Below are 12,068 nucleotides of genomic sequence, written 5' to 3'. Positions count from 1 at the left end.
GATTGCAATATTCATACTTGCCAGTTTAAAATCAATTGTGAGAATATTGCTTGCTAACAATAGAACTTAAATTCTTGAAATTTTGAATTAACATCTTTATTGCATATAACTTGATTCCTTTGTGAAAGAGCTCTTGAGGCTTATTTTTGAACAGCATCATACACCTTTTCAAAATCCTTGAACATGTACAATATAGCATGATTTATGGTATTTATGTTTGAGTAATTAAATTCTTAATTTAAAGTGTTTCGAATGTATGTGCTTATGATGGTTAAACCGTAGGATTAGGCCACCCTTACCCGTCCTACATCACCATTCTTGGTTATTTTCATAGACACAAAAGAAATGTCCATTAGTAACTTTTAGTACTACCAATTTTGCCTTAAAATATCTATTTGAACCACTCCCTCCTAGTCTTTTTCTTCTTCTTCTTATATTCCTCAGTTGTTTTTCTTAAAGACAAAAGAGTCACTCTACAATACTTAGCAAGGGAAAAGAAAAAAAGAAAAAAAAGTCACTCTACAATTTCCATTATCAACATTTTACCTTAAATATATTATCAAACCAAAAAAAGTCCCTCATAAATTTTTACTAATACTATTTTGGGTTAAAATATTTTATCACATCTCTCCGTCTTCTACTTGCCATATGATTTTCATTATTCCTTTCTTTTCTTTCCCATAGAACTTGTTGGCTCAATCAAAACCTTACCATGCATGAGACCCTGGATTTAAATCAAAAATCAACACAAAATCAAAGCCCTACAAGATGGTACCCTATGGATGCCCTTCAAAGAATTTACATTTTACCAACCAAAAATAGAACATAAAATTGACTAGCATAAAGTCCAACACCCTGACTATCAGAACAAGCAAAGCTACTGATTCTCACATTTGTACAATTGGCAATTGGGCAAAACTAAATAATTAACTCTTGAACTCCAAGGCATCTTGACTGCATTGAGAAAACCAACTAACACGCAACGATAAATAAAAATTTTTCTAGTTAAGTTCGAAATACTAATTAGCTTGTACCACCCAAGCCCATAGCATTGAATGTGCTAAATTCAGATCTGTGAAATAAGAAAAGCATCGAAAGTAATAACACAAATCCAGTGGTATGCATAGGGTTGGCTCCATGCCATTGATTATATAACATGTGAATAAAGTACTAGCACAGAAACTGCAAGCATTAAATAGAATGCATGAAAAAACACAAAAAATAGTGTCCATACATGAGAATCAAGTATCAACACCCTCAGAGGCTTTCGCAGCAAAGGGATCATGACTAGGGCCAACATCCTGTCCAATATGGCGTTGCACTAGCCGCTGCAAATCAGCCATAACCTTGTGCTCACGTTTCGCCTTCTCCTCATAGTTAAACATTGCCAATGCCCGCTTGTCCTCAGCACTATAAACCTGGTTCTCTTTCCTTATACGGATAGCATTCATCCTCTGATGCCTACTACCACTCATCACATACCCAAGAGACTCAAATTTCTGGATTTCCTCTGCTGAAAGACCAACTTCTCCTCTACGTGGAATACGTTTCCCTTGCTGGACATACTGAGCAATAGCATCACCTTCACCAGGCCTAAGTGCCCCACCATAACTAATATGCCCTTCAGCCCTGGGCAAGGGCATTGGCCCAACCACAGGCTCGTTATCCAAAGTAGGCTTCTTCTGCATCTCAATCATTTCTTTGAACTTGAGTACCTCATTACTAACTTCATTTATCTTCGCATCTTCTACCATAGATTTAGTTTTTGCATCAACTTTAGAGTCTGGACTCACATCTGAATTGTAGTCTGAACTCTCACTATCTGATGCAGATCTTCTCTTCTTGTTACTACGCTTAGACCTTCGAGGAGCTGAGTGCTCCCGCCTCTTCTTTGATCTTACCCGCTCATCCGAAGATCGACTAACATCAGATTCCTCACTTTCTTCGCTTTCACTTTCCTCAGAATCACTGTAACCCCTCCGCCTCCTCCTCGTACCACTGCTTTTCTTCCTACTACTCCTCCGACTACTCTTGTTCCGCCGACTGCTTCCTGCCTGCTTCCTTCTTTCCCTACGTTCTTCAGAATCATCACTCGAGTCAGACTGACTCTCATCATCTTCCGACTCACTATCACTGTACGATTTGCCACGTTTCCGCCCAGAACTTGACCTCTTCCTATCCTTTATTTTCCTTTTCGACCGAGAATCATCCGACTCGGACCCAGAATTCGAGTAAGATTCACTGTCCTCAGAGTCACTCCCCGATCGTTCGGAACCAGAACTCGCACTATGAGTAGTCTCTTTTTCACCATATTTACCTTTCAAATCGCCTTTCTCCACACCTTCACCATTCTTCTCTTCAATTGCCTCTGCTTCCAGCTCCGTCTCCTCCTCGTTCTCGTTCTCGTTCCTCGGAGGGCTCGGAGTAAAATTCCAAATACACCTCTTCAACATCTTCCTGAGCTTCTGGCGCTTGAGCCTCCGGTACTCCTCGAAGCTCAAACCCTTCAACTCCTCGTCCGACTCCGAATAGTCGCCACGCCTACCCCTGAAATCGCGATCGAGATACGCACGGCTCTTGTTCCTGCGATGGTCGCCATCGCCGAACCTTCTAGGGCTTGTTCTGAAATCTGGCCGGTCGTAGGAGTCCGAACAACGACGGCGGCGACCTGAATCCTGGTGATGGGCTATATAGCCATTGATGGGACTACGGCTACGGCTGCGGTTGGAATAGTCGTCTGATCCCGACGAGTAGCGGCGGTTGTCTCGGCCGTTATGGTGGCGTCTGGAATGGAAATCCGCGGAGGGAGACGACCTACCCATTAGGGATTCGTGAGGCGGAGAGAGGGAGAGAGAGAGGCGACGCCCTTACACTCAGTTTTGATGTTAACTCCGATATATTGACGAGAAACTTCATAGACTCTTTTCCGAAATTAGTTTTAATTTATTTGAAAATATTTAAGAAAATTTCGGAAAACTTTATTTTTTCAAGCATCTTAAAAAGCCCTAGATTAAAAGATGTAGTAACAATTTTTTGCATAGCCTATGCAGCACTCTTTTTTTTGTATTAGGAATTATTTGGAGATTTGAACCATTTTTAATGATTTTTTATATATTAAACATCAAAATATTGGAATTATTTAAACTCATTAGCTTTAATTTTAACTCTTAATTCTTTTTATCACTTTCAATAACAATGAATGTGTTCTAAAATTTGAAAAATGAGTCATGACTCGTTTATGAACTTGTTATTTATAACCATTTTATTTTTCATTATATTTTTACATACCAAATATGCAGTTTTACTTTATATAAATATTGTCATAAACTAATATAGGATATAATCTAGTGACCAAACTTTTTACAAATAATTTTGTCATTTCAAATTACCAACATATGGAAGAAAATAATTATAAAGAAAAGTCCACCAATATTTATTTTAAAAAAAATCTAAACTGCATACAAAAAGGGAAAAATGTAACAACCCAACGATCTTAAATCATCAAAAAATAAACTAATTGTTGCAGTGGTAGAAAATGATTCATGTAACCAACCCCAGACACCACCTACTATGATTTAAGGTATGGTTGTTTTTTATTATTGTTGTTGGTGGTGGTGGTGGTGTCTTAGACAAAAAGGCAAGCTTCTAAACTATTTATTTATAAATAATCTTCAAAAATGAATATTTAATAGTGGTTGTAATTTTTATTTTTTTTTCATTTCAATAAAGAGTTAGGCAGCCAAGAGTCAACAAAAACTAGCTATTTCGAAGTGTTCAATTAGCTATGATGGGAAGTGTTCATTTAAAAGATTGAAGGCAATCATATGCTCTTTGGTTCGTTGAGTTCATTGAAGAAGTAAGAAGATACCCTAACTGCATGACGGCACAAGTCGTGCCAAGATAAAGGAATGAAGGTTTTGATGCAAGGGTCTAGCTACATAGATCTTTTTATAACAATAACCTAAGAAGATGTACATTGGGACAAAAGGAGTTTAAGTTCCTAACATCATGAGATGATAGGTTTAAATTGTTTTAACTCAACCCTTACACTAGGATAGAAAATTGAAGCAATGTCATTGGAGAGACATGTGGCTTGAGCACGCTCAGTATAACCATGTACATTGGGGTAGTTTGGACTAGGATGTTCATCAATGGACCAAGTAAAGTCAAGATTTCAAAGGTCAAGTCAATTGCATCATAGTGTTCGATTTTGCATAATGCGTATTTCAACTCCTTTGAAAGTCCACAATGCTCACGAATTCATAAAAGGAAGCTTTGAAAAAGTAAAATGAAAAATCAGTCAATTGCCTTCTTTATGAAAAGAGACTCATAGGAGAAGCACCTCATGTTTAGATTATACTACTAGATCACCTCCTTTGTTTTTGATATAGGAAACTTATACTAGGAATTTTCTTTCAATCCTCAAATGTTAGCATACATGCGTTGCCTCAAGTAGGCATTCATTTTGCACATCATAGGCCCAAATTTCAAGAAAATAAAAGAAATCATCTAATTCCAAAATCCGAGGTTAATGTGCCTTCACAGTTCAACTTGGGACAACATACTTCAATGAGCATGGTCTTCTTATGAAGTTCTTGAAAAACCCCTTTTTTAAAATTGAAATTACATTTCCACTTTACACTTAGTTCATCCATTACATGAGGTCTAATTCAAGAATAACAGTTGAGCTTAACCTCATGTACATTAAGTAAATTATTTACATCAAGTTCGACATTTGCATTTGCATAGAATTGTCACTTGCATCTAGTTTAGTTTAAGATTAGCATTTCCATATATCATTTTAGTTGTTAAATTAAAGATGTATTACCAGAAGGAGGGTGAATTGGGTATTTAAAATTTTTTAGCGGAATATTAAGTTAATTTTGCCCTTTTCGTTTATATTACCACAATCACACAAAACAAGAATCAAATCAGCGACCATATTATACCAATAACAATCATAGATACATATATATATATATATATATATATATGAATATGAAAGTTGAAATTTCCTATCAAACTTATCCTTCAATTAATTCAGTTAATCAAGTATCAAAATCAGATTTTCAGCTATACTCAATAATAACTTCAGAGTTCCAACAACAATTAACAATTTTCTCAAGACACCAAATCAATAATATGAATTAAATAATTTTGATATCTTTGCTGCAATCACATACTTAATCTCAATATGTAACAATCTCAAAATTTATATCATTTTTTTTTATAAACTGATCAGATACTCCCTACTTTAAAACTTGGGCCCCAAAAGGCACCGGGGTAATCCTGTGTACAATAACCATACCTAAGCAGCGGAAACATAAATCATACAACCATATATACCATACAATCAGACCATAGTCATATAAAACAACTCTCCCCAATATCACCTATCTCAAAAATATAAAACTCATTCACAAACTCATCCTAAAACCAGGGCTATCAAGAAATTACTCTATCTGCGAGCCTGATCTGCTCACCTAACTGGCTCACCTGAAAAATGGTAAAGTAATAGGGTGAGACGACACTCAGTAAGTAGAAATATGTTATTATGAGTGTGTGGTGACCGAGTCATAAAACTATAATAATAGTATGAAAAACTGCATGATCTGGCAAATCTGTAAAACACATATATCACATGTATAGTAGCTTAAAATATATGTATCATCTAAACTTTCTATCATTCATACTGCTAATATCATACTATATACAACGAAAGCTGTAAAACTATAGACATATACATAACTGTGTTATATCCCTAGAACTTTGTATGTCATGATTTGACCCCTCATGACAGGGTTGTGCGGCACGTAGGCGGGACTTAACCTGATCGGCCCAAACTGCATGCTCTCCTAGGCGCGGGACTGGTTGCTACCTCGTCAAACTGGCCCCCTCTACCTAGCGAACTAGAGAGCTACATACTCTCCGAGCACAGTTGACGGTACCCACATACTATCTAAGATATGTAGTTGCACTCTATTTGTATTAGCAACGGTATCGTGCTCTATAAACTGTATCTGTTTGTAATCTTTCCACAGGGATATGATACTATATTTATACACACACACACACATATATATATACTCTTTTTACTGTTTTCATTATGTTTCCAAAACAACCATAACACTAATAATCTGTATTGTAAATACTGTAATATCTGTAGCATCTTGATGTTATAACTGTATAATTTGTCTGTACTTTCTATCTGTATAATCTAGGTGTTATGGCATTTAGGAAAAACATAACATTATGTAAATACTATATATATACTGATCTGAATAAACATTTGTATATTGTCATATATATATATATATATATATATATATATATCTGTCTGTGTAATCATTTGAATAAAAACTGTATATGTATGCATGTTGCTATATAAAATCTACAAATATCTAACTATATCTGTATAACTTGAAATACTGAAAAATTGCATAAAACTCCATATCAATATCATGTACTCACGCCACACATATTTAAAAAATTCATATTCTCTATAATATCTGGTATACATGCATATATATATATATATATATATATATATATATATATATAAAATTTCTGATAACGTAAGTAAATCTCCTAGCATAACATATTTCCCTTACCTTAAATCTGAAAAACCTCTCACTGAACTCTAGCCCTACACCCGTTAGGTTCTCCACTTAACACCCTGAAAACAACATCCCCCAGAACAAAATATCAGTATTTTCTTACCTATAACATTTCTTATAACTACAAGGAAGACAAAATCTGAATAAAATACCATACCCTGAGTTTGGGATGAATTCCAAACCAACTTCTCCCACCATCAACTCCGGCAGACTTGCAGAGAACTTCGCCAGAAGCGTCGTGGTGGCCTTAGATCTTCAATCTGACAAGAAACAAAGCCGAACTCGAAGAAATACGGGGAGAGGGGCATAGAGAGAGAGTGAGAGAAAGGAAGTTTCTTGAGCAAATTTCGCGTGAAAAATCCGAGTTTCCACTATTTATGGCCCTAGATTCGTCGACGAGACACGTCATCTCGTCGACAAGTCTTTAAGGAATTTTGTCAATGAACTTCCTCCCTCATCGACGAATTTCAAACTGCCCCAAAAACCTCTCTTAGTATTTTCTCGTCAACAAAACTTGTCCTCATCGACGAGCTCCTTTTATATCCTCGTTGATGAATCCCCTGTATTCGTCGACGAGATGCTGAAAAATTCCTCGGGTTATTACACAATACCTTTACCTTAGTGAATTCACACCAGAATTCAGAGATTAAAGTTTATTTGAATTTTCAACCCAACACGACAACCATACAACTAATATATTACCTTGATTCAATCGCAATCAAGATTAATATTCAGTAAGTTCCCAATATTTAGCAAGTACTCAATGAATATATAAACATACATGCAAATTATAATCTTGCAAGAATTTAAAGAGTAAGGGAAGAAGAGCTAAATACCGGATTTTTTACAAGGTTCGGCCAGTAGTTTACGTCATTGCTTTAAGCAACCCGCTTTGAGGATTTTCTTTTCCACTTCATTACTAGGTGAAGCAACCCTCTCTCCGTTCAAGGTAGAGATGCCTCTCTAACGAGAACAACCCTCTCACATAGGCAATGATTCAAAATCCCTGAATTGTCAATAAAAAACAAGAAACAATTTTGTTTGTACAATAAATATACTCTCAGGTAGAGCAGATTTGTACACATTAAAATCATAATATACTTCAATAAAACTAATAAAGAGATGAAGCTAGGGATTATTTCACTAGTAATCTGATTAAAGAGTGAGGATTTCGAAATATCAAATCAGATTTTCGTGAGAAATTTCAGCAAGAACTTAGTAGCCTCTTTAGAAAAATTTCAGCAATATATCACAAGATTTTAAATTTCATATGTGTGTATGATTTAACCTAAATTGCGAAAATATAATCTATATATAGTGTAATGCCCCGAACCCGAAAACTCAGTCCAGTGTGTTATACCTGATTAACCGTGCTTTGTCGCGCCCCGAACCCGCTTTGTAGGACTCGAGTGCCACATCATTCATTTTCCTGTACCTATTATACCATTAATATTTATGCAGTGGAAAACATAACTACAGTCCTTAATCAGTATAATACCAGAGTTTTCTACATCTATCTACATTCCAACATAAATCATACATCCACTTGTATCCACATATATACATAACTCCAAAAACATAAACCATAACTTCCAGTATTCACAATCATCCATTTCTTAGAAGACTTAAAACATAAAACATAAAACATAATTTATACAACCCAAAAGTATCATCAAGTTATACCATTTTTCCTTTCTATAACCAAATATGCTATAATAATCCCAAGCTCTCTAGGCTCGATCTCATGGAGGTCCTAAAAAAGATAAATTTGTATTCGGGTGAGACACATTTCAGTAAAGGAAGAAACAATATATTAAATCAGCATGTGGGCAACATGAGATTTGTATATAACATATAAAAATCATTATTTACATTTAATCATAATTTCTAAAATCCTTTACTGAGCCTGATCAAACACATGTAAGGTATTTTACCTATGAGATTTCCTAAGGATTGGGGTGATTACCCACCCATACAAGTAGCACCCTTCTGCTCTGATACTTTAAGCAACCTGAAGGTCACAACTAAAGCATACCAGGGCTCTCACCTTACTCAATAAGCCCTCGGGTGAAGAAGTAATCTCGTACTCACACAGTTTATATAAAAGTTTACCAGCAAAGGCTCCCGAGAATAAGAAAATCTACCCGCCCATACAAGTAGTTTCCCTCTACTTTAGTACGTTATGTAGCATAATGCTACATCTGATGTCTACTAGGGTACTTGCCTTTCTCAGCAAGCCCTTGGGTGAAGAGTTTGCCCGCCCGTATATATATATACATATCATAATAGTGTGAATACTGATACTACAATATACAATTCATTCTTACTTTACTCGGTATCTGTTATCTCTTTATATACATCTTTTCATGTTCTCAATAGTTCATATTACGTAGTTCACTTTCATAGTTCACATTACATGAAACTCATATAAAGTCTACATTACGTGGATCTCATGTAAAGTCCAACCTACGTGGATCTCATGTAAAGTCCACATCACATGGGTCTCATGTAAAGTCCACATCACGTGAGTCTCATGTAAAGTCCATATTACGTGGGTCTCATGTAAAGTCCACATTACGTCGGTCTCATGTACAGTCCACATCACATGGGTCTCATGTAAAGTCCACATTACGTCGGTCTCATGTACAGTCCACATCACATGGGTCTCATGTAAAGTCCACATCAGGTGGGTCTCATGTAAAGTCCACATTAGGTGGGTCTCATGTAAAGTCCACATCACATGGGTATCATGTAAAGTCCATATTATGTGGGTCTCATGTAAAGTCCACATCACGTGGGTCTCATGTAAAGTCCACATCACGGGGGTCTCATGTAAAGCCCACATCACATGGATCTTATGTCATATACATCATCTGTAATAGTCCACATTGCTTGGATCTCGTGTAAAGTCCACATCACGTGGATCTCATGTCATATCCGACAATACACATGCAATACATATTTTATCACAGTTCAGTATTCCCAACATCTTATAAATGTACATATCATAATTCATCACATAATTTCCATTTTACTCATACCACACAATTTAGCAATATATATTAAATATGTTTTGTAACATAAGCCAACCCTCATTTATTATTCTTATACTAAAATTATACCTTTAATTTCTCACATAATTATCATGAAAAATTTTCCACTTTCATGTATCTGTTTTCACAAATACATAACTAATAAAACAACCATAGGCTCAGAATACATAATTTAAATGGTTGGCATTTTTAAACTCATACAAAAACATATACACATATATTCATAACATATTTAATTAATTAATTCATAAAAATCTGGTTTAATATATATTCCCCCTTATCCGCTTTCTTGAACTATGCCAACAGTAATCCCCAAAAGATGCTTGTGACGCTCACTTGGACCCTAGTTCAAAAATCCTAGTTTAATTAAATAAACCCCAAATGACCTATTATTTTTGCATTTTCTCAACTTATAAACCTTAAATAAACCCTTAGAAAAAAAAAACCCCAAAATTGAGAATCTTAACCCTTACCTCAACTTAGGAGTGTTTCCCGAAAAGCCCAGTTTAGAAAATTGCTCCGCTAGATGTGTAGAGAATCTTCCCTAAAACACCGTAGCAGTCTCCAATCGTCGATTCAGGCTGAATCCGGGTTGGAAAGGTAGAGAGAAGGCAGAGGGACTTTTAGAGTGAGAAATTTGGAGGAAGAAAATGTTTTCTTCACCAAGAAGCTTCCCCAAACCCCTCATATACACGCTGCTGCCACGTGGCCTCGTCGACGAGAAAAGAGGATTCATCAACGAGTCACAAAACAAACTTCGTTGACGAGGAGATTCATTCGTCGACAAGCCCTAAAATCTTAAATTTGCTCATTCGGAATCTTCTCATCGATGAGAAACTGAACTTCATTGACGATCTTTTACAGAACACTCATCGACGAGGATATGAAACTCGTTGACGAGGTCTGCTATTCCCTTCTTCCAAATTTTTTCCTTTTCCCCTTATTCCTTATTTATCTCTTCCATCTATTATTTTCCTAATTATTTAATTATTAAAATTTTCTGGGTCATTAAATTCTCCCCTCCTTAGAAAATTTCGTCATCGAAATTTTGCTAATCATTCATTTTCACATTTCCACAATTGTTAACTTAATATATTCCATACAATTCAGTATACATCACCAAATAATTTTGCATCATCAACAATATAATCATCATATAAACTTCTCAATTATTCATAACTGAATTAAATTATAATTTTCTTAATCATAAACCCACACCTGCTCCCCTAGCATTTTCTGGCTCATGTTGGATCAACGAGTAAACTCGTGCTAGAGCACCTCTTCCAAGTGGTATTGGCTGCTTTCCTTGATCCTGATTTTGTGCAGGTACAACAGGCAACAGTTCCCGACAATTCATTTTAATATGCCCTGGTTTACTACACCTAAAACAGCTAAGAGTTTGAAACTAGCATTCACCCTATGCCTCTTATTACATATCTAACATACGGGGTAAGACTGACTATCCTGATAACCAGGACCCACTGCATCTTTTCCTTTCTTCCCTGACCCCTGACTAACCTCAGCTTGAAAACTAGGTGGTGCAGGCCTCTTCTTTTGCTCTGTAGGCTCTGTACTGCTCTTGATGCTCTTCTCTAACACCAAAGCCTTATCAACCAAGTATGAGAAATTTTGAACTTGAACTTCGTCGACGAGGGGATTCATTCATCGACAAGTCTTAAAATCTGAAATTTGCTCATTCGAGATCTTCTCATCGACGAGGAATTGAACTTCGTCAATAATCTTTAGCAGAACACTCGTCGAAGAGGACCCCTTATTCCTTATTTATCTTTTCCATCTATTATTTTCCTAATTATTTAATCATTAAAATTTTCTGGGTCATTACATTCTCCCCTCCTTAGAAAATTTCATCCTCGAAATTTCGCTAATCATGCATTTTCACATTTCCACAATTATTAACTTAATATATTTCATACAATTCAGTATGCATCACCAAATACTTTTGCATCATCCACAGTATAATCATCATATAAACTTCTCAATTATTCATAACTGAATTAAATTATAATTTTCTTAATAATAAACTCATATCTGCTCCCCTGGCATTTCTTGGCTCCAGCTGGATCAACAAGTAAACTCGTATTGGAACACCTCTGCCATATGGTATTGGCTGCTTTCCTCAATCTTGATTTTGTGCAAGTACAACAGGCAACGATTCCCGACAAATCTTTTTAATATGCCCTGGTTTACCGCACATGAAACAACTAAGAGTTTGAAACTAGCATTCACCCCTATGCCTCTTATTACATGTCTGGTATACGGGGTAAGACTGACTATTCTGATAACTGGGACCCACTACATCTTTTCTTTTCTTCCCTGACCCCTGACTGACCTCAGCTTGAAAACTAGATGGTGCAGGCCTTTTCTTTTACTTTTAGAC

At 36.0% G+C, this 12,068-nt stretch overlaps 1 protein-coding gene across 1 annotated transcript; it reads right to left on the bottom strand.

Annotated features, from left to right (window-relative positions):
• Positions 1-1,115: 1,115 nt before the first annotated feature.
• LOC131146255 (uncharacterized) lies at positions 1,116-2,910 on the bottom strand. Its single transcript, XM_058095727.1, has one exon. It carries the CDS (start codon positions 2,820-2,822, stop codon positions 1,242-1,244), a length of 1,581 nt encoding a protein of 526 aa, XP_057951710.1. The 5' UTR covers positions 2,823-2,910; the 3' UTR covers positions 1,116-1,241.
• Positions 2,911-12,068: the final 9,158 nt, after the last annotated feature.

Source organism: Malania oleifera, chromosome 13 (assembly GCF_029873635.1).
Source record: "Malania oleifera isolate guangnan ecotype guangnan chromosome 13, ASM2987363v1, whole genome shotgun sequence".
NCBI classification, from domain to species: domain Eukaryota; kingdom Viridiplantae; phylum Streptophyta; class Magnoliopsida; order Santalales; family Ximeniaceae; genus Malania; species Malania oleifera.
The sequence above is the reverse complement of the archived record's forward strand: the minus strand, read 5'-3'. Positions and strand labels throughout refer to the sequence as shown.

Excerpts from the sequence above, each read along its gene's own strand:
- LOC131146255 (XM_058095727.1), bottom strand. The coding sequence starts at position 2,822 with ATGGGTAGGTCGTCTCCCTCCGCGGATTTCCATTCCAGACGCCACCAT.